The sequence below is a fragment of the Sciurus carolinensis genome, chromosome 17 (assembly GCF_902686445.1).
Source record: "Sciurus carolinensis chromosome 17, mSciCar1.2, whole genome shotgun sequence".
Lineage (NCBI taxonomy): Eukaryota > Metazoa > Chordata > Mammalia > Rodentia > Sciuridae > Sciurus > Sciurus carolinensis.
Window position 1 is genome coordinate 15,322,010 of NC_062229.1, and position 21,477 is coordinate 15,343,486.

A 21,477-nucleotide genomic window follows, 5' to 3' on the forward strand; every position below is an offset into this window, starting at 1 on the left:
GGCTTTGCTCCTGAGCTGCTGCGTATACGAGGTGTTCTCTACCCCTGGCTTCCTTCTCACCGTGAGAAAGGGTCGTGCTTGGCCTCCATCTTGTTCTCCTGCCTCAGCCTCCCCAGGCACTGGGCCACTGCTCCAGGCTCTTGGGATCTTTGGGCTTTGTCTGTTTCTCTGGTGCTGGGGATTGAACCCACAGGCACTTACCACTGAACCACATCCCAGACTTTTTCTTTCTTTTAAAGACAGGGTCTCACCACATTGCTTCCAGCCTCGCCAAGTTCCTGAGGCTGGCTTCAAACTTGCAGTCCTTCCTGCCCTAGCTTCTTGATTGCTGGGATTACAGGTGTACACCCCCACTGTGCTCAGCTCTGTGTAGCTTTTGAACAGTAGGAATTTATTGTCCTAACCTCTCTGGAGTCTAGAAGTCCAAGCTCGGGATGTGGGAGGGTTGGTTCCCTCTCGGGACCTGTCGGGAGAATCCCTTCCAGACCTTTCACCTCGCATAGGTGGTTTTCTGGCAAACTGTGGTTTTCCTTGGCTTGCAGCAGTGTGAAGCGGCCTCTGCCTTCATCTTCATGGGGTGCTCTTTGTGTGTCAGTCTGTGTCCCTGTGTCTGCTCCCTTTACTTCCTTGGTACTGAGGACTGAACCCAGGGGCAGCTTGACCACTGAACTATGTCCCCAGCCTCAACCTTGAACTTGTCATGAATAACAAAGGTGCTTCCAATACCCCTGGGAACTCTGTGCCAGGAACCTGAGACAAAGACCGAGTAGCTACTTCCTGTTGTCAAAGGCAAAGCCAAGAGCGGTTGCAGCTCAGGAGTACGGCCCTCGCCCAGCATGCCCGAGGCCCCGGGCTGGATCTGCAGCACCACACGCACGCACGAGTTACAACACATTGTAAATGGAATTGCCTTTTATTGCCAGGCAGTAGTGGCAGACCATTAATTTAAAAATATAAATATTTTTAGTTGTAGATGGACAGCATACCTTTATTTTATTTATTGATTTTTATGAGGTGCTGAGGATCAAACCCAGTGCTTCATCTGTGCTAGGCAAGTGCTCTACCATTGAGCTACAAACCCAGCCCAGCCCAGTGAATTTTGTAAGGTAAAAACAAGAAAACGACAGTAGGAAAACAAACAAGTAATCAGTTAGCATCAGAGGACTCATTTGTAAAGGTTAAAGCAGAGAGGACTTCTTTATTATGCTGACTCAGGCAGACCAAGATTACAGGTGTGTGCCACCACACCTGGTTATAAATTTTTTTTAATTTTTTTTTTTTTTTGGCTGTAGATGGACACAATACCTTTATATTATTTATTTACTTATTATTATTTTTTTTATGTGGTGCTGAGGATCAAACCCAAGGCCTCGCATGTGCTAGGCAAGGGCTCTACCACCGAACCACGACCCCAGCCCTAAAAAATATTTTGACTCATTGTTTTGTTCACATTTTGAATCTTCCAACCCGTCACCACGAATGGCCTTGATCTAGCTTCCTAGATCACTTTCATTCACAGGACTGTTCCCAGTGGGAATTTTCATGGCTGAAAGGTATCTGCTGGAACTGCAGATCCACTGTCACTTCCACTGGGCTTCTATCTCCTGTGCACCCTCACATGTTTGTTTAAGGACGTGGACAGAGTGAAGGCTTTCCCACAATGCTTACATGCAAAAAGCTTCTCTCCACTGTGAGTTCTTTCATGTCTTTGAAAGGAACTGCGAAGACTAAAGGCTTTCCCACATTCCTCACACTTGTAGGGTTTCTCGCCAGTGTGCATCCGCATGTGTCCCTGAAAGCTTGTGGGGTAAATGAAGGCTTTCCCACACTGCTTGCACTCGTAGGGTCTCTCTCCGGTGTGTGTGCGCTCGTGAATCTGAACATAACTGGAACAACTGAAGGCTTTCCCACACTGCTTGCACTCATAAGGTTTCTCTCCAGTGTGGGTTCTCTCATGCGTTCGAAATGCACTGAGAAAAATGAATGCCTTCCCACAGTCCCTGCACTTGTAAGGTCCGTCTCCAGTGTGCGTTATCATGTGTCTTCGAAAGTTTTCCAGAGAAATGAAAGCTTTTGCACATTCCTTACATTCGTAGGGTTTCTCTCCAGTGTGATTTCGTTCATGTATTTGCAAATCCAGAGGATAATTGAAGGTCTTCCCACACGTTTTACATTCATAGGGCTTCTCTCCAGTGTGGGTCCTTTCATGTATCCGACAGTAACTGAGGCGACTGAAGGCTTTCCCACATTCCTTACATTCATAGGGTTTCTCACCAGTGTGCACCCTTGTGTGAACACGAAAGGCTGGGCGGGCACTGAAGGCTTTCCCACATTCCTTACACTTGTAGGGTTTTTCTCCAGTGTGAGTTCTTTCATGAATTTGAACAGACGTGGAACACCTGAAAGCTTTCCCACATTGTTTACATTTGTAGGGTTTCTCACCAGTGTGGATTCTTTCATGCACTCTTAAAAAACTGGGACGAATGAATGCCTTCCCGCATTCCTTACATTTGTAAGGTCTATTTCCATTGTGCGTTATCATGTGTGTTTGAACAGTTGTTCGGGAAATGAAGGCTTTCCCACATTCCTTACATTTATAGGGTTTCTCTCCAGTGTGAGTTCTTTCATGTATTTGAATAGAACTGGGACAACTGAAGGCTTTCCCACACTTCTTACATTCATAGGGCTTCTCCCCAGTGTGAATCCTTTCATGAATCCGAAGAGAACTAGGAGATCTGAGAGCTTTACCACAGTGCTTACACTGATAGGGTTTCTCTCCAAAATGTGTCCGTTCATGTGTCTGAAAGGGCTGGTGATATATAAAGGTTTTCCCACACTGTTTACACTTATAGGGGTTTTCTCCAGTGTGGGTCCTTTCATGTCTTTGAAAGGATTTGAGATAACTGAAGGTGTTCCCACACTCCTTACATTTGTAAGGCTTATCTCCATACTTACAGCCATAGAATTCCTGTCCAGGGTGAGAGCGGATGTGCCTCGTAAGGGATGAATGAAGCATGAAGACTTTTCCACACACACTACATTCATATGGTTTTGCTCCAGAAGTTTTCTTGGTCACACTGACACTTGGAATCTGGTTGAGGGTTTCTCCAGACTGATCACCTTTACTATCACAGAGTCTCTGTACCATATGACTTCTGTAAAACATTAGCACATTAATAATGTTATATTTTACATTAGATCCCAGTTTTATTATTTCCAGAAAAACTTCAGGTTTTCTGCCCTGTCTGAATTTTTCTTAAGTGATGGGACTGAACCCTGGGCCTCATGCATTTTAGGCAAGCACTCTCTCACTGAGCTACACCCCAGCCCTGTCGGAACTGTTGGAAAGTGAATATACGACAGCTGGGGATAAGGCTCAGTGGTACAGTGTTACTGGAATATGTAAAGTCCTGAGTTTGAGTCCAGAACCCCCCACACACAAGTGAATATATTCAATACTCTGCAATGGGCTTCTCTATAACATCATATCATATACTATTGCCAAGTAAGATATTTTTCAAACATGGACCATCTATGTCATTTAAGAAAACGTTTTTGGGCTAGTGTGCACAGTGGTGCACACCTGTAATCCCCACCACATGGGAAACTGAGGTAGGAGGATCTTAATTTCAAGGACAACCTGGGCAACTTAGTGAGACCCTGTCTAAACATAAAAAAGGGTTGGAGACAGGCACAGGGGCATGTGTGCCTGTAATCCCAGCTACTCCAGAGGCTGAGGCAGAAGAACCATATGTTTAAGTCTGGTTTTGGCAAGTTCAAGGTCAGCCTCATAAAAATAAATAAAAAATAAAGATATTGCGTTCATCTACAACTAAAAAGAGAAAGAAAGAAAAAGAGCTAGGTGGTGAGGAAGATAGCTCAGTGGTAGGGGACTAAGTTCAATCCTCGGTACCACCAAAAACCAAAACAACAGCAACAAGAGGGCCACGGGCGCAGCTTTGTAGTAGAGTCCCTGGCTAAATGCCCAGTACTGCAAAAGAAAAAAAAAAAATTTTTTTCTTGTGTGAAAATTGCTAAGAAAAAAAATCAATTTGAAATTGAATTTGTTTACTTGCTTTACTAGCTGGGCACAGTGGTGCATGCCTGTAATCCCAGCGGCGTGCGAGGCTGAGGCATGGGGATTAAGAGTTCAAAGCCAGCCTCAGCAAAAGCAAGGCCCTAAGCAACTTGGTGAGACCCTGTCTCTACATAAAACTGAAAATAGGGCTGGGGATGTGGCTCAGTGGTCAAGTGCCCCTGAGTTCAATTCCTAGTACCAAACAAACAAAAAACAACAAAAAACCCTAAAATATCATATATACTGGGATGTTTTCTTTTTTCTTTTTTTTTTTTCTTTTTCTTTTTTTTTTTTTTTGAGTTGTAGATGGACACAATACCTTATTTTACCTATTTATTTTTATGTGGTGCTAAGGATAGAACCCAGTGCCTCACACGTGCCAGGCAAGCACTCTACCACTGAGCCACAACCCCACCATGCTGGGACTCTTTTGAGGGACATTCCTTTCTCTGGTACGCACAACTCACCTTAGATTTCTCCTCTGGATTTTGTACTCATCTTTGATCTTCCGGTCTTCACATATATCTCCTAAAATACAGATCCAGAAAAATCATTTTAAGTTTTTAGGAATTACAGCAACATTACCAGATCTTAGGTCCATAATGAACTGATTGTGACTGGTTTATTTACCAGTGTATTTACTTTTCATCTTCTTCATCTTAGAATAAGAATGAACAAGATACACCCACCCTATAATTAACCAAGTGAAGGGATGACGTCGCCCTTACCCACAGAGGCCAGGTTCCGGAAGGTTTCCTGCATCACATCTCTGTAGAGCTTCTTCTGGGAAGGATCCAGCAGAGCCCACTCCTCCTGGGTGAAGTTCACAGCCACATCCTCAAAGACCACGGAGTCCTACAGCACCCACATATGTGCACAGGGTGAGTGAGATTCATAGGGCTGGAGGCCTGTACTCAAATTCCTAAATTCACACACAATTCCAAACATCTATTTTTTGCCTTGGTCATCAGTTTATCTCTGTCCACACTCACTTCTTGGACAAGTGGACTTGCAGTTATGTTTTACTATGGTCACTGCGAGTTCTATTGGTCCTATTGGAAGAAGCTGGGCATGGTGACACATGCCTGTAATCCCAGTGACTCAGGAGGCTGAGGCCGGAGGATTCCAAGTTCAAGGACGGCCTCCAGCAGTTCAGCAAGACCCTGTCTCAAAAGACAAAAGGGCTGAGCATGTGGCTCAGTGGTTAAGCGCCTCCGGGTTCAATCCCTGGCACATACCGCTGCTGCTCGGAAACAGGTGGGAGCAGAGGCCCAACTAGTGTTTGACAGGAGTCCTGGAAGTAGCAACCCTCCCTTACCAGATACGTTCCAGGAGTTTAATCCAGATGCTGGGCACAGATGGATCTGGAGAATATCATGCTAAGGGAAATAAGTCAGTCCCCAAAACCAAAGGCTGCATGTTTTCTGTGATATGTGGAAGCTAAACACATTAAAGCGGGGGATGCGGGGGAGGAGAGAAGTTCAGTGGATCAGACAAAGGAGAATGAAGGGAAGGGAGGGGGTAGGAACAGGAAAGATGGCAGAAGGAATCTAACATGATTTTCCTATACACACCTATGAAATTACCTAAGTGAACCCCACCACAGAACCTGCCACAAGAATGGGGTCCTAATTAGAATAAGATATATCCTGTGCTTGCATAATTTTATCAAAATGGATTAGTCATGTATTAACTGAGAAGAACCAATAAAATAAAATTGAAAAAAAGATGCTGGGCACGGTGAAACACACCTGTAATGTCTGTGAGACTGAGACAGGAGGACTGCAAGTTCAAGGTCAGCCTAGGCAATTTAGCGAGGCCCCCTAAGCAACTTAGTGAGACCCTGTCTCTAAATGAAAATGCGGACGTAGCTCAGTGGTAGAGCACCCATGGGTTCAAATCCCACTATAAAAAACAAAACAAAACAGTGGAATAGTAGGAATAATCACATTTTCATTAAAAAAAAATTGTGGGGATGTACCAGGGATTAAACTCAGGGACACTCAACTACTGAGCCACATACTCAGCCCTATTTTGTGTTTTATTTGGAGACAGGGTCTCACTGAGTTGCCTAGTGCCTCGATTTTTGCTGAGGTTGGCTTCGAACTCTCGATCCTCCTGCCTCAGCCTCCAGAACTGCTGGGATTACAAGCATGGACCACCACGCCCAGCTTCATGAAATATTTTTTAATAATAGTTTTTAATCTTTCAAGGTCCCGTTTAACGTACATGGGGCCATGATAACTAATTTAACTAGGCATAAGGCAGGAGTAGCCCCATGTTTTCAAGCCAATTTATAAATGCGAAAGACTTGGCTTTAGGAGCCTGGGGGTATAGAGCATTTGCCTTGGAAGCAATAAGTCCTAGCACAGCAAAAAATACAACAAAAGATACAACAAAAGATACAACAAAAGGAAAATGCAACTAAAAATTAAAAATGGAGATCCAAGATGGCAGACTAGAGGGAGGTTGCGTTCCTTGCTACTCCATAACTTGGGTTTCAAGCAGAGGAAATCTGTTTCTCTGTGAGGCAGTCTTTGCTGCTTATCGATCCCCTGCTGTTTACCCCTTTTGTCCACTTTGATCACCCACAGTCTACCAGCACATTGACTGCAGATTGCTCACTGACTATCCTCTATCATCCGCCATTTGCCTGTTTGCCTGCCTTTCACCTACCCATCACCCACTGCTCAAGGTCCAACTGCTGATCATTCACTGGTAGCCTGCAGATCCACTGCAGACCGCCAGTGGATCACCAGCTGCCTGCTGTTGCCTGGAAGTCCACTGTCACAGTACCTGCAGGTTTGGTTACACGTGGCTGCCACCATCTTGAGACAACAGCCAGGACCTGCAGGACCCCCTAGCCCAACTGACTGCACCGAGCCTCCAGGACCCCTCAACCAGACCAACTACACCCCACCTCAAGGACCCCTGGCTGACCACGCCCACATCCCAAGCTGCAGCTCCCCATTTGCCAACACATTTGGAAGCCAGAGCAGCCATCTTGGATTATCCTGGAAGTGGTAGCGTCCATCTTTATGTGGGGCAAATCCCATCCTGAGATGCCTGCTGGAGACTGGAAGCTCATTGTCAGGTACCTCTCATGCATCAGGCTACTGAAGACTGGGAGATCTGAATATTATATGACTGTAATAGTGTAGTTTTTTTTCTCTTTTTCAAAATTTTTAAGTTTTTATTTCATTTTTTTCTTGCTCTATTTTCTTTTTGTTTACCTGTTTCCTTAGAGTCTCTTTCTCCCTTTTCTCATGATATAAAACAATTTCTTTTGATTACACTTTCACTCTTTCTACCATCTAGAACTTCTATATACTCTTATCCCACTAACAGTTACATCCTACACCCTCCCCATCCTCTTTGTCCTCCATTAGAAACTGCAGACCTTATTGCAAATCTATTTGTTATACTGTAGATAATAACTGAACTCATTCTGTTTATTATGATAATATTGCTAACATCTTAATAGGGGCTATTTGGTTTAGGGTTGCACATTTTCTGTACTGGGCACTGCTAATATTGATCTCCCCCTTAAAGAAGAGGTTTTGGAAACCTATAGGGTCACTATAAGCCTATAGGAGGGAAACTGCAATACCCCAGATCTGCACTGCTAGAGGGGAAGATACATACATGAAAAAACAAGGGAAGAAAATGATCCAAACAAACCTACATTCTATATTAATAGAATTCAGTGACAGCATGGTAGAAGAAATGTCAGAAAAGGAGTTCAGAATATACATCATTAAAATGATTCATGAAGCAAAGGATGAGAAAAGAGAGCAAATGCAGGCAATGAATGATCACTCCAAAAAGCAGTTGAAAGAGCAACTGCAGGAAGCAAAAGATCATTTCAACAAAGAGAGATTCTCAAAAAAAAAAAAAAAATCAAATGGAAATCCTTGAAATGAAGGAAACAATAAACCAAATAAAAAACTCAATGGAAAGCATCACCAACAGACTAGATCACTTGGAAGACAGAACCTCAGACAATGAAGACAAAATATTTAATTTTGAAAATAAAGTTGCCCAGAGAAGATGATAAGAAATCATGATCAGAACCTCCAAGAACTATGGGACATCATGAAAAGACCAAATTTAAGAATTATTGGGATTGAGGAAGGCACAGAGATACAAACCAAAGGAATGAACAACCTATTCAATGAAGTAATATCAGAAAATTTCCCAAACCTGAAGAATGAAATGGAAAACCAAATACAAGAGGCTTACAGAACACCAAAGGCACAGAATCACAACAGATCCACACCAAGGCACATTGTTGGGACTAATGACACGTTAACTAACTCAGGCTGACTCCTTACTCCCTGGCAAGTGAGCAAAATCAAGGCTCAAAGGCGGTTTCAAAGGTTCATGATGATAAACCGGACCACCATCAGGGATAGGTTAACAACAGTTCAGTGAACATGATCGGCTCGTGCTTGCCATATAGTCCTATGGGACTCTCGCCTGCGTGAACCCCCCATGCTTTGCTAACCTTTAAGCTGATTGGTTCCTGCCTAGCCTCCACCCTACATAAAAGCTGTGTGACTTCCTCAATAAATGAGTACCTGCTGTGACTGGTGTCCCTGACGCGTCTGATTGTCCTCCGCCCAGAGGGCTGGGAGTGGTTGGTCAGCCAGCCCTACCTATCCTGTTCTGACCTTGTTAGGGAGTGTCCCCTTCCCTTGCCACTGGTCAAGAAGGGCAGGGGGGGCTTAAGACCCCGACAGCATATTACAATGAAAATACCTAACATACAAAATAAAGATAGGATTTTGAAGGCTGCAAGAGAAGAGCATCAGATTACATATAGAGGGAAACCAATACGGATATCAGCAGATTTCTCAGCCCAGACTCTAAAAGCTAGAAGGGTCCTGGAACAACATATTTCAAGCTCTGAAAGAACATGGTTGCCAACCTAGAATCCTATACCCAGCAAAACTAACCTTCAGATTCGAAGATGAAATGAAATCTTTCTGTGATAAACAAAAGTTAAAAGAATTTACAAACAAAGTTTGTGCTACAGAATATTCTCAACAAAATATTCCATGAGGAGGAAATGAAAAACAACAATGTAGGTCAGCAAAGGGAAGAACTACCTTAAAGAAAAATCCATTCAAAGAAGAAACAAAGCCAAGTTAAAAACCAAAAGTAAGCCCAAGTGACTGGGAATACAAATCATATCTCAATAATAACACTAAACATTAATGGCCTAAACTTATTCATCAAAAGATATATACTGGCAGAATGGATTAAAAAGAAAGTCCCAACAATATGCTGCCTTCAAGAGACTCATAGATAAGGACATTCACAGACTAAAGGTGAAAGGATGAGAAAAACCTACCATGCACACGGACTCAGTAAAAAAGCAGGGGTTTCCATCCTTATTTCAAATAAAGTGGACTACAAGTCAAAGTTAGTCAGAAGGGATAAAGAAGGATATTTCATACTGCTTAAGGGAACCATAAATCAGGAAGACATAACAGTCGTAAATATTTATGCCCCAAACAACGGTGCATCCATGTACATTAGACAGATCCTTCTCAATTCCAGGAATCAAATAGACCACAACAGAATAATTCTGGGTGACTTTAACACACCACTGTCACCACTGGATAGATCTTCCAAACAAAACTAAACAAAGAAACCATAGAACTTAACAACGCAATTAATAATTTAGACTTAACAGACATATATACAATATTCTACCCATCAAAAAGCAAATACACTTTCTTCCCAGCAGCACATGGAATCTTCTCAAAAACAGACCATATGTTATGCCACAAAATAGTCCTTAATAAATGCAAAAAAACAGAAACTCTACCTTATTCTCTATCAGATCACAATGGAATGAAATTAGAAATCAATGACAAAATACAAAAACAGAAGTTACTACTACAGCTGGAGACTAAATAATATGCTATTGAATGAAGCATGGATAATAGAAAACATCAGGGAGGAGATAAAAAAAATTCTTAGAGGTACATGAGAATGATGATACAACATATCAAAATCTCTGGGACACTATGAAAGCAGTACTAGAAGAAAATTCATTGCATGGAGTGCACTCAAGAAAAGAATAAAAAGTCAACAAATAAATTACCTAAAATTACAGCTCAAAGTCCTAGAAAAAGAATAACAGAACAACACCAAAAGTAGAAGACAGGAAATAATTAAAATCAGAGCTGAAATCAATGAAGTTGAAACAAAAGAAACAATTCAAAAAATTGACAAAACAAAAAGTTGGTTCTTTGAAAAAATAAACAAAATAGATAGACCCTTAGCCTCACTAACAAAGAGGAAAGAGAAAACTCAAATTACTAAAATATGTGATGAAAAAGGAAATATCACAATAGACACCACTGAAATATATAACATAATTAGAAGCTACTTTGAAAATCTATACTCCAACCAAATAGAAAATCTTAAAGATATTGAGATTTCTAGAGACATACGATCCTCTGAAACTGAACCAGGAGAACATACACAATTTAAACAGATCAATTTCAAGCCATGAAATAGAAGAAGCCAACAAAAGCCTACCAAGAAAAGCCCAGTACCAGGTGGATTCTCAGCTGAGTTCTACAAGACCTTTAAAGAACTTATACCAATACTCCTCAAAGTATTTCATGAAATAGAAAAGGAGGGAACCCTTCCAAATTCATTCTATGAAGCTAGTATCAATCTGATACCCAAACCAGACAAAGACACATCAAGGAAAGAAAATTTTAAGCTGATATCTCTGATGAATACAGATGCAAAAACCCTTAACAAAATTCTGGCAAGTCGAATACAGAAACATTAAGAAGACAGTAGGGTTCATCCTGGGAATGCAAGGTTGGTTCAGCATCCAGAAATCAATAAATGTAAATTCATCACATAGATAGACTTAAGGTTAAGAATCATGTTTGGGCTGGGGTTGTGGCTCAGTGGTAGAGCACTAGCCTGGTATGTGTGAGGCCTTGGGTTCAATCCTCAGTACCGCATATAAATAAATGAATAAAATAAAGGTCCACTGAAAACTAAGAAAGTAAAAAAAAAAAAAATCATATGATTATTTCAATAGGTGCACAGAAAATGTTTGACAAAATACAGCACCCCTTCATGCTCAAAACACTAGGAAAAAATAGGGATGGTAGGAACATACCTCAACATTGTAAAGGCTATTTATGCTAAGCCCACAGTCAACATCATTCTTAATGGAGAAAAACTGAAAACATTCCCTTTAAAAACGGGAACAAGACAGGGATGCCCTCTTTCACCACTTCTATTCAACATTGTACTTGAAATACTAGCCAGAGCAATTAGACAGACCAAAGAAATTAAAAGGATACAAATAGGAAAAGAAGAATTAAAGCTGTCACTATTTGCTGATGACATGATTCTATATTTCGAGGATCCAAAAAACTCCACCAGAAAACTTCCAGGCCTCATAAATGAATTCAGCAAAAGAGCAGGTTATAAAATCAACACGCATAAATCTAAAGCATTTTTATACATAAGCAATGAAACATCTCAAAGGGAAATGGGGAAAACAATTCCATTCACAACAGCCTCAAAAAAATAAAATACTTGGGAATCAATCTAACCAAAGAGGTGAAAGATCTCAACAATGAAAACCACAGAACATTAAAGAAAGAAATTGAAGAAGACCTTAAAAGATGGAAAGATCTCCCAAGTTTTTGGATAGGCAGAATTAATATCATCAAAAAGGCCATTCTCCCAAAGGCGCTATAGAGATTTAACCCAATTCCAGTTAAAATCCCAATGACATTTCTCATAGAAATAGAGAAAGCCATCATGAAATTCATCTGGAAGAACAAAAGACCCAGAATAGCCAAAGCAATCCTGGGCAGGAAGAATGATGCAGGAGGTATCACAATACCAGACCTTAAACTACTATAGGGCAATAGTAACAAAAAAGGCATGGTATTGGCACCAAAATAGACAGGTGGATCAATGGTACAGAATAGAAGACACGGAGACATACCTACCGAAGTACAGTTATCTCATACTAGACAAAGGTGCCAAAAACTTACAATGGAGAAAAGATAGCCTCTTCAACAAAGGGTGCTGGCAAAACTGGAAATCCATATGCAGTAAAATGATATTAAACTCCTATCTCTTATCCTGTACAAAACTCAACTCAAAGTAGATCAAGGATCTAGGAATTAGATCTGAGACCCTTCACCAAATATAAGAAAAAGTAGGCCCAAATCTCCATCACATTGGCTTAGGACCAGACTTCCTTAACAAGACCCCCATAGCGCATGAAATAAAAGCAAGAATCAATAAATGGGATGGATTCAAACTAAAAAGCTTTCTCTCAGTAAAGGAAACAATAATGTGAAAACAGCCTACAGAGTGGGAGAAAATCTTTTCCACACACACCTTGGACAGAGCACTAATCTCCAAAGTTCATAAAGAACTTTAAAAACTTTACACCCAAATACAAAGAACCCAATCAATAAATGGGCTAAGGAATGGGGCAGACACTTCACAGAAGAAGATATACAGGTGATCAACAAATATATGAAAAAATGCTCATCATCTCTAGTAATTAGAGAAATGCAAATTAAAACCACCCTAAGATTTCATCTAACTCCAATTAGAATGGCTATTATCAAGAACACAAGCAATAATAAGTGTTGGCGTGGATGTGGGGGAAAAGGCACACTCATACATTGCTGGTGGAGTTGCAAATTGGTGCAGCTACTCTGGAAAGCAGTATGGAGATTCCTCAAAAAAATTTGGAATGGACCCACTATTTGACCCAGCTGTCACACTCCTCAGTTTATACCCAAAGGACTTAAAATCAGCATACTACAGGGATGCAGCCACATCAATGTTCACAGCAGTTCAATTCACAATAGCTAGATTGTGGAACCAACCGAGACGCCCTTCAACAGATGAATGGATAAAGAAACTGTGGTATATGTACACAATGGAATATTACTCAGCCATAAAGAAGAATAAAATTATGGCATTTGCTGGTAAATGGATGGAGTTGGAGAATACCATGCTAAGTGAAATGGGCCAACCCAAAAAACCAAAGGCTGAATGTTTTCTCTGATAAGATACAAAATGGGGAGGAGGTGAAGGTGGGGGAAGAGAAGAATGAAGGTACTTTGGATGGTGTAGAGGAAAATGGGCCTAGAGGGAGCAGGGAAGAAAAGATAGTAGACTGAGACAGTCAGTGTTACCCTATGTACATGTATGATTACATGAATGGTGTGAATCTACAACGTGTACAACCTCAGAAATGAAGTGTACAATGAATCAAAATGCAGTCTGTAAAAATAAAAATTTAAATTAAAAATAATGATCCAGGGCTGGGGCTTTGGCTCAGTGGTAGAACACTTGCCTGGCATGTGTGAGGCACCAGGTTTGATCCTCAGCACTGCATATAAATAAATAAAATAAAGGTCCATTGACAATTAAAAAGAAATGAGCCTCCCAACTTTAACACACCCACCTCCCATCTGAGGCCTTAAAGGAACAGACATTTCATTTGGTTCCAGAATTCTCTTCCTCCCACGGTCTCTCTTTATCACCTCACATTTTCAAAGCCCCCGGAACTAAAAATCTTACAGGGGAATATAATTAGAAAGTGGTAAAGAATCCCAGGGTCAAGGTGCGGCGACATTCGTCAGATAAAGGGATACAAAGCAAAGGAACACAGACACTCAGACCAGCTCACACTGGCAGCCGTCACCTCCCTGCAGTTCACAAGGAAAACCCACACTCAGAAGCTAAAGTGGGGCTGGGGTCCTGGCTCAGGGGCAGAGTGCCTGCCTAGGAAGCCTCGGCACCACACAAAAATAAATGTGATACAATTATTGTATCCATCTACAGCTAAAAATATTTTTAAAAAAATAAAATAAAACCAGCTTTATTAAAAAAAAAAAAAAAAAGTTAAATATATTCCCAAAATCTGAGCCAGACTCTCCCAGTCTGAGAGACGTAACCCCTGCAGGGGGGCAGTCTCTCACGATGACGACCTCCGGAAGCACCTTCAGGAGCTGCACACACCTCCCGTCCTGACAGCAGAGGAAAGCCCTCCTTCCCGGACCTCCTTCCCTCCAGGGTGCACACTCCCCGCCAGCCTGAGACTGACGTTCTGACCTAAATGAGCTCCCAAACTCATTCACCCTAAATGCAGAAAACAGAAGCCAGACCTCGACATGCACAAATCATGAATGCATCTACATTATGGATGGGGACTCAAATGTAAGTCAAAGGAAACCACAGTTAAAACTTCAGGTGGGCTGGGGATACAGCTCAGTTGGTAGAGTGCTTGGCCTGGGGTTCAGTTCCCGGCACCACCAGGACAAAAAAAAAAAAAACTTCACAGGCACCTGGGCAAGGTGGCACATGCCTGTGGTCCCAGTCACTTGGGGGCCAAAGCAGGAGGACTGCTTGAGCTCAAGAGTTCAAGGCCAGGCCTAGGCAGCACAGAGAGACCGTCTCTCTCCTGCCCTTCCCTCCTTCTCCTTCGTTTTTTGACGAGCACTCGGGATGGAACCCAGTGCCTTGCATGCTGGGTAAGTGCTCTACCACTAAGCTCCGCCCCAGCCCCAAACCCCATCTGAGTAAACAAAATAAAAAAACCCAAAGCCTGAGAGGGCTTCACCCTCCCTACACTTCCCCACTACACGTGCTGTGGAGCCCCAGCTTTCCGGTTTCCAGCCACTTTTCTCAGCAAAAAGGGTTCCTTTCTGTGATGGGCCATGAACAGGCTGCGACCTGCAGGAGAGGTTCCCCAAAAGACACAACTGGCCCTCCATTATTCCCCTGTCTGCTTCACGCAGGGATTTAACTTGGAGTGACTGACCTCGGGCCTCTGCTCCCTGGTCACGTAGTTTTGAACCGCTACTGACAATTCTATTGACCTTTTTTTTCCTCAGTTGAACACTGTTTTGTTATTTTACTTGCATTGTTTACAATCAAGTAAAGAAGACAAGCCGCTTGGAGGTCTGCACTGATTTTAACCCCCAAGTCAGACAGTGCGTGAGCACGCAGCCCCCAGGTGATGTCTGAAATGCAGGCCCACGGGCTGCAGGGGATCAGTGTGTCCTGAAAGTCTGCGTGCCCCTGGGGCAGGAGGGGGCAGTGACTGACTGTGGGAGCTACGCACACAGCCACCTTGCTTTGAGGTGGACTAGGACTTGTGCTCTGCAGTTCAACAGGGTCAGGCTGGCACTACGCACTATCTGAACCACTCTGGGCTTCCCTGCTTCCTGCTCTGCTTTCCCGTGTCCTTACCTAGTCCTTATCGCCTGCACGTGAGTTCTGCACAGTAAGAACTGTAGATCATGAGCTCTAATAAGGCAAAGTGCAAGTCCCACCTGCGTTTGTCACTGTAAGGAGGCCAGACTCACTCCTGGGACTCCACTTGCCTTCTTTCAGGCCTTTGCATGCACTTACCCAGCATGCAAGCCCACACCTATAACCTGAAGAAACAGATCCTGGAACACGGGGCTGCTCTGATGGGTCCTACAAATGTCATTCCTTATGTATACTGTTTGTCCTACAAGCAAGTAGCTACATGGAGACTTTGGGCCAGGAATTCTAAAAAAAAAAGAAGGCCCCTGCTAAGTCAGCTGAAACTGTGGAAGTCCATCCAAAATCCACCAAGAGGAAGTATGAGAAGAAACTGAGTAGAAATAACTGGAAAAAGTTTTGTGTGCCTAAAAACATTTTACCTTTTATTTTTGGTACTGGACACTGAGTGAGACCCTGAGGTACCTCACCACTGAGTCACATCCCCAGCCCTTTTCAAAATCTTTGAGACAGGGCCTTGCTAAATTGCTAAGGCTGGCCTTGAATTTGCAATCCTCCTGTGTCAGTCTCCTGAGTTGCTGGGATTACAGGCATGCACTACTGACAACTTTGACAAAAACACAAGTGTTTAATAATCTGGTAAAATTACTCAAATCTAGTGTTTACATGTAAAGGGAACAAGAAAATTATAACACACTCTTGTAAACCACAAGTATTCCTTTCAAAAAATGAAGATGTCAGTTAATGATTTCCACAGAAAGAAATGGTTTGCTACACTATCGATCACATTTGAACACATCTAGATGTTGCTTCTGTACATTGGTATTCCATCTGAAATCACCAAAATAAAGGAACTTGGGCTGGAGGTGTAGCTAAGTGATAGAGTACCTGCTGGGCATGTGGGAGGACCCAATAAAAAAATGAATAAAACAAAATAACAGATTTCAGGGGCTGGAGTTGTGGCTCAGTGGTAGAGCCCTTGCGAGAGTTCGATTCTCAGCACCACATATAAATAAATGAATAAAATAAAGGTCCATCAACATCTAAAATATATATTTTTTTAAATAAATAAATAACAAGATTTCACATGTAACAGAATTTATATACTAAGAGGAAGTGGAAACAAGTATTTCTAAACAATGTTTTATTGGAATATTTTATTTCACTGGATTTTTTTTGTGCTGGGCATTAAACCCAGGCTTTGCATAATAGGCAAGTGCTCTACCACTGAGTTCCATCCTGAGCTGGGGGATTATTTTATTTTTCAAGAGATGCATCTCTTTCTAGTCTCTTTGGAAATGTTGTACACTCTCTTAAGCTCTAGTTACTACATATATTTTGCGTCTATTTGAAAAAGATACTCAAATACGAGAATAAATATGTCCAAAGTTGCAAAGCCAGGGAGTGTCTGAAGGGACACATCTCCAGGAGAGTTTGCAAAGAACCACCTCAATCCAAAGGAGTCCCCTTGCATGGCTGTGTCCAGGAAAGATACTAGCAGAGGGCACGGTTTCTGTACACGGTTCCAGAAGGTTATTCTCTGCTTTCCTTTCCAGTGAAATGGCCACAAACTAGGAATGAGCCTTTGAGGAGAGCTATTCACGGCTCTGTGGGGAAAAGGTGACTTAAATGCTGCGTGGGTTGGAAATGCACCACGGGGGATAAACAGGGATGCATGCTGCCTTGAGCTGGGGAGCCGGCGATGACGTCTGGAAATGCGGAGAAGCATCTGGAATTTACGGATTTATCATCAGCCCTGGACCGAGCTGGGCGAGGTCGCTGCCCGCATCTCCGGAGGCCCCGGTGGGAAGCCGACGCTCCTGGGGAGAAAGGAGGGGCGCGCACATCCCCGCTCCTCCCGCGCGCGCGCCGCACACGCCAGGCGGGGTCCCCGCGACCCTCGGGCGCCGCACAATCCCGGGGCCGCGCAGGCCGGGGCGGGGCGGGAGGGACCCGGGGTCGCGGCTGCCGCCCCGCCCCACCCCGCGGCCGAGGGACGGGGGACGGACTTGGCCGCAGACTCGGGACGCGACCGGAGCAGCCGGCCGGCCCCACACTCACCATCTCCGGGGCTGGCGGTCCCGGCCTCCTCCCCTGGCCTCCCGCCCTGGCCTCCACGCCGCGGCACCGCTACCGAGAGCCCGCGGCGGCGAGGCACCGCGGCGGATGCGGCGGAAGCGCACGGCGACACCCGGGCGCCTTGCGTAGCGTGGCCACACCCTCCTTCCCGGCGGCGCCCTCGGGTGCCTGATCGACAGTGGGGGAGGTCGCCGAGCCGAGCGGACCCCACGGGGCCTGCTGACCGGAACCTCTTCCCTCCTGGCCCGTTAGCCTCGAGGCAGAACTGCCCCGGACCGGGGGCCGGACGCCGCGGTCTTGGGAGGAGGCGAAGACCGAGGGGTGCGCGGGGAAGCCCGGGCCCCGCCTCCAGGTTTGGACCCCTGAAGAGCCGCCCTGGGCAGCAAGTCTAGAACCAGAGGGTCACCCGGCTCTGCTGCACGGGAGCGAGAGGCCGCGGTGCCTCCAGGAGTCAGGGGCTTGGCATAATCCTGCGCCTCCATTCATGATTTGGTGACCCATGTTTGCAAATATAGACAATGGAAAGTAACGTGGGTGTATCTCAGTGTGAGCAGGCCCTTCCACCCCCGCACCCCTTCCTATGTGAAGAGACTGGCTCCCTTTGGACTTTTGCCCTGGACAAAGTCGAGGCCTCCCATTTTCCCCCCTACTTCGGGTAACTGGAGTTTAGAGAATGAATCACTAGCACCCCAGAGCACCCCGCCCCGATGGGTTTCAACAGTCCAACCAGCAGCCTAGGAGAAGGGGCACTTCCCATGAGCAATGCTCAGTAAAACTCTCAGGCGTACATTTTACACTGGAAGGAAATTTACTTTGAATCAGTTTGTTTTCGCTATACTGGGGGTTGAACCCAGAGACTCCTGCATGTCAGGGAAACACTGTGTTAGATTGAGAATGTCCTGTGAGCTGATTTTTTTTTTTTGGGGGGGGGCAGGGTTTGAACCCAGGGGTGCTTAGCCACTGAGCCACATCCCTAGCCCTTCTTGTGTTGTATTTAGAGAGAGGATCTCGGTGAGTTGCTCAGGCTGGCTTTGAGCTCCCAATCCCACCTCAGTCTCTGGAGCCGCTGGGATTACAGGTGTGCACCTCGCGCTGGGCTTGAAACTCTTAAAGATTCTGATACCACCGTTTCTGGGTGACGAGCTCTGCTTCCTCAGATGTTGAAGTATAACACCAGAGAAACACGCCAAAGAAAGCATATTGAGCAGGTTTTATTTAAAGGTAGTAACACAGACTTCTCCCGGGAGGGGAAAGGGGGTCGTGGCTGATGTTCTGGTATCTCCAGAAGTGAAGGCACCCTGCGCCTTTTATAGATTAGGGGCTCCTTTATTCTCCTGCTCTCTCCCCCCTTATCTCTCCCCTTCCTGCCTACAGGATTAGGCCCAGGAGATGCCAGTGAGGTGGCAAAAGGTGAGAAGCAGATGGACGGGGGAGGGTCAAATGGAGCCATTCAGGCAGGTAGGGGCCCCCGGGGCATTAATTAATGATTCCCTATCTGCAGCTTTTTGGGAGGGGTGATCAAAAGGGCCCTGGAAACACTGATGTTCAGCCTCCCAGGGGTGGTCTCCAGCTTCCCAGACTCAGGTGGCCTTCAGTCCTCCATTCCACCCCATTACCTATAATTTTGGTTTCAATTCTACAGACTTTTGACCTTGGTTGAGTAAATATCATGATTGTGCAGGGCTGGAATGTTGCAGGTGAAAAGCCAAAATAATGCTGGGCGATCGTAGACCTTCTAGAAAAATAGTTTTGTTTTTTGTTTTTTTTTTTTTTTCCCACTACTGGAGATTGAACATAGGGTTTAGCACATACTAGGCAAGCACTCTGCCACTCAGCCACATCCCCAGTCCTTTTATTTTGAGACAGTGTCTTGTTCAGTTGCCCAGGCTGGCCTTGAACTCAGATCCCAAGTAGCTGTAATGAAAGGCGTACACCAGCAGCCCAGCTCTGTTCTCTTACTGTAGACGTCAGTCACAGCCTGGGCCTCCAGAACTCCTGACTGGCCGATTGGCTGTGAACTGGGGTTCCCAGGCCCGCCTCTGTAGGCTCGATTAACTTGGTAGAGTAGCACACGAACTGAGACACTCAACGTCTACGGGACACTATTTTTTCCTTCGCAGTGCCCCGGACTGAACCCAGGCTTTGCACATGAAAAGCATGAGTTGTACAGCTGAACCGCATCCCCAGATGTTGGGGTGAACTGCATCCCCAGATGTAGGGGTGAACCGCATCCCCAGATGTAGGGGTGAACCACATCCCCAGATGTAGGGGTGAACCGCATCCCCAGATGTAGGGGTAGACACAAGCCAGTGCCTAAAAGGCTTGATGTTTCTGAACTAAGAAGACTTTTCAAGAATGCCAGGTGGGGGGTCGCTCAACAGGGGGAAACAGACCAGCCACTTCCTTTCCTCCAATCTTCAGGTGGGGACCACAGCAGGACCGTCTTGGTTGTGAGGTAAAGTCATGTGCTCCCGTGGTGGAGGAACCAGACCTGACCAGGAAGTGAAATTATAAGGACATGATGATGAAGAACCAATGCCTGGGGAAAGGGTTGATTTTCCCCCTCCTCTCTGTCACCCTCTGTCAGCCTTTCTTTTGGGAACCTGATTAACCATGGGTCCCTACGTGTTGGATTATATAGCTGTAAATGTCCCTGTGACAGGCTTTCAAGGCCAGAGAGTCAACAGGTGCCTGTGAAGAGTTGTTTCTCTGTGCTTTGGAACTCCCTGAACTCGGTAGGATTGCAGGTGCACTTGACCGCTAGTATAAATGATAGGTTACTATGCCAGTTAACTGCTGTCTAACCTCCTAGGCTTAGTTCTTTTTTTAGGAATTTAACTCTTATTTATTTGTTTTTTGGGGGTGCCCAGGATCATACCCAGCGCCTCACCCTGCTGCTGTCCCACTGAGCTGCAAACCCCAGCCCCCTCAGTTCTTAGAACAATAGCTCTCAGGGAGGTAAACTCAAGTCACCTTGAGTCACTGCTGTCTGTGGGGAAGGCCACTTCCCGATCACTGGCAGGTGTTACTGCCTTCTCCACACCCGTGAAGTGCTTAGGGTGAAGTCCCTGTGCGTGGTGTTTGGTCGTGTAGGCCAAGAATTCAAACCCGCCAATGTTGTAGTGATTAAGACACGTCATCGATTTCCTACAAGAGCCGGTGCAACCTGCTTACAGCAAGGCCCCCGCCACACCAGGAAGCAAGCACGAAGCGAGCCTCCTCCCACACTGAACCCTTGTACCTCCGAACCCCTTTGATCTGCACTTTAAATCAAGCCTGCGGGGCTGCTCTTCGTTAGAGTGAGACCCTTCTGGATGACTGACCACGCCCCTGCTTTAACAATCTTGCCTTTTTGTCTTTTTGTCTGATGTACAAATTTCACGGTTTGATTTCACACCAGCCCATCCTTTGAAGGGTACCGGTTCCCTTGCCCACGCTGGACGTGGCTGAGATGAGACCTTATAGCCATTGGGAGCCGGTGGAGCTGGCGTCTGAGCTCAGGTGTACCAGCACGGCTGTGCGGCTGTGGACACCAGAGTTGATGGGATGGTGACCAAGGGCATGGAATGGCGTGGACTTCAGTAACTGCTCACCTGCTTTAAACCAACACCTTATTTTAGCCCTGCTGATGAAAGTGTAGGCCGGGTGCAGGGGCACCCGCCTGCAATCCAGGGGCTCGGGAGGCTGAGGCAGGAGGACTGCAAGGTCAAAGCCAGCCTCAGCAACTCAGCAAGGCCCTAAGCAACTTAGCGAGGCCCTGTCTCTAAATAAAACACAAAACAGGTCTGGGGATGTGTCTCAGTGGTTAAGTGCCCCTGGGTTCAATCCCCACGGCCTGCACTAGTACTACCAAAAAAAAAAAAAAAAAAGGTAGACTGGACTCCTGATCCACGAGAGGTAGGACAAAGCTCTCCCATTAGATGTGATGAAAGCAGAACCCCGCTCCCTCTGAGACCTTGGGTCCTTGGTTGTGGGAGGACTGGCGAAGGTCGAGGTTCAGGGGTCCGTGTCCCCAGACTGAAGCC

At 45.0% G+C, this 21,477-nt stretch overlaps 2 protein-coding genes and 1 long non-coding RNA gene across 3 annotated transcripts in view; 2 read left to right on the top strand and 1 right to left on the bottom strand.

Moving 5' to 3' along the window:
• LOC124969162 (zinc finger protein 791-like) lies at nucleotides 1-17,721 on the bottom strand. Its single transcript, XM_047532002.1, has 4 exons — nucleotides 17,435-17,721; nucleotides 4,807-4,933; nucleotides 4,546-4,606; nucleotides 1-3,155 (listed from the first exon to the last, which is right to left on the bottom strand). The coding sequence occupies exons 1-4, from the start codon at nucleotides 17,435-17,437 to the stop codon at nucleotides 1,598-1,600; spliced, it is 1,749 nt and encodes a 582-aa protein (XP_047387958.1). The 5' UTR covers nucleotides 17,438-17,721; the 3' UTR covers nucleotides 1-1,597.
• Nucleotides 1-21,477, top strand: part of Dhps (deoxyhypusine synthase) — a 39,931-nt gene that overhangs the window by 6,219 nt on the left and 12,235 nt on the right.
• On the top strand, nucleotides 17,258-21,220 carry LOC124969197 (uncharacterized). The gene is made up of 3 exons (XR_007105930.1): nucleotides 17,258-17,804; nucleotides 18,827-18,862; nucleotides 19,874-21,220. It is a non-coding gene; the product is annotated as an uncharacterized LOC124969197 (long non-coding RNA).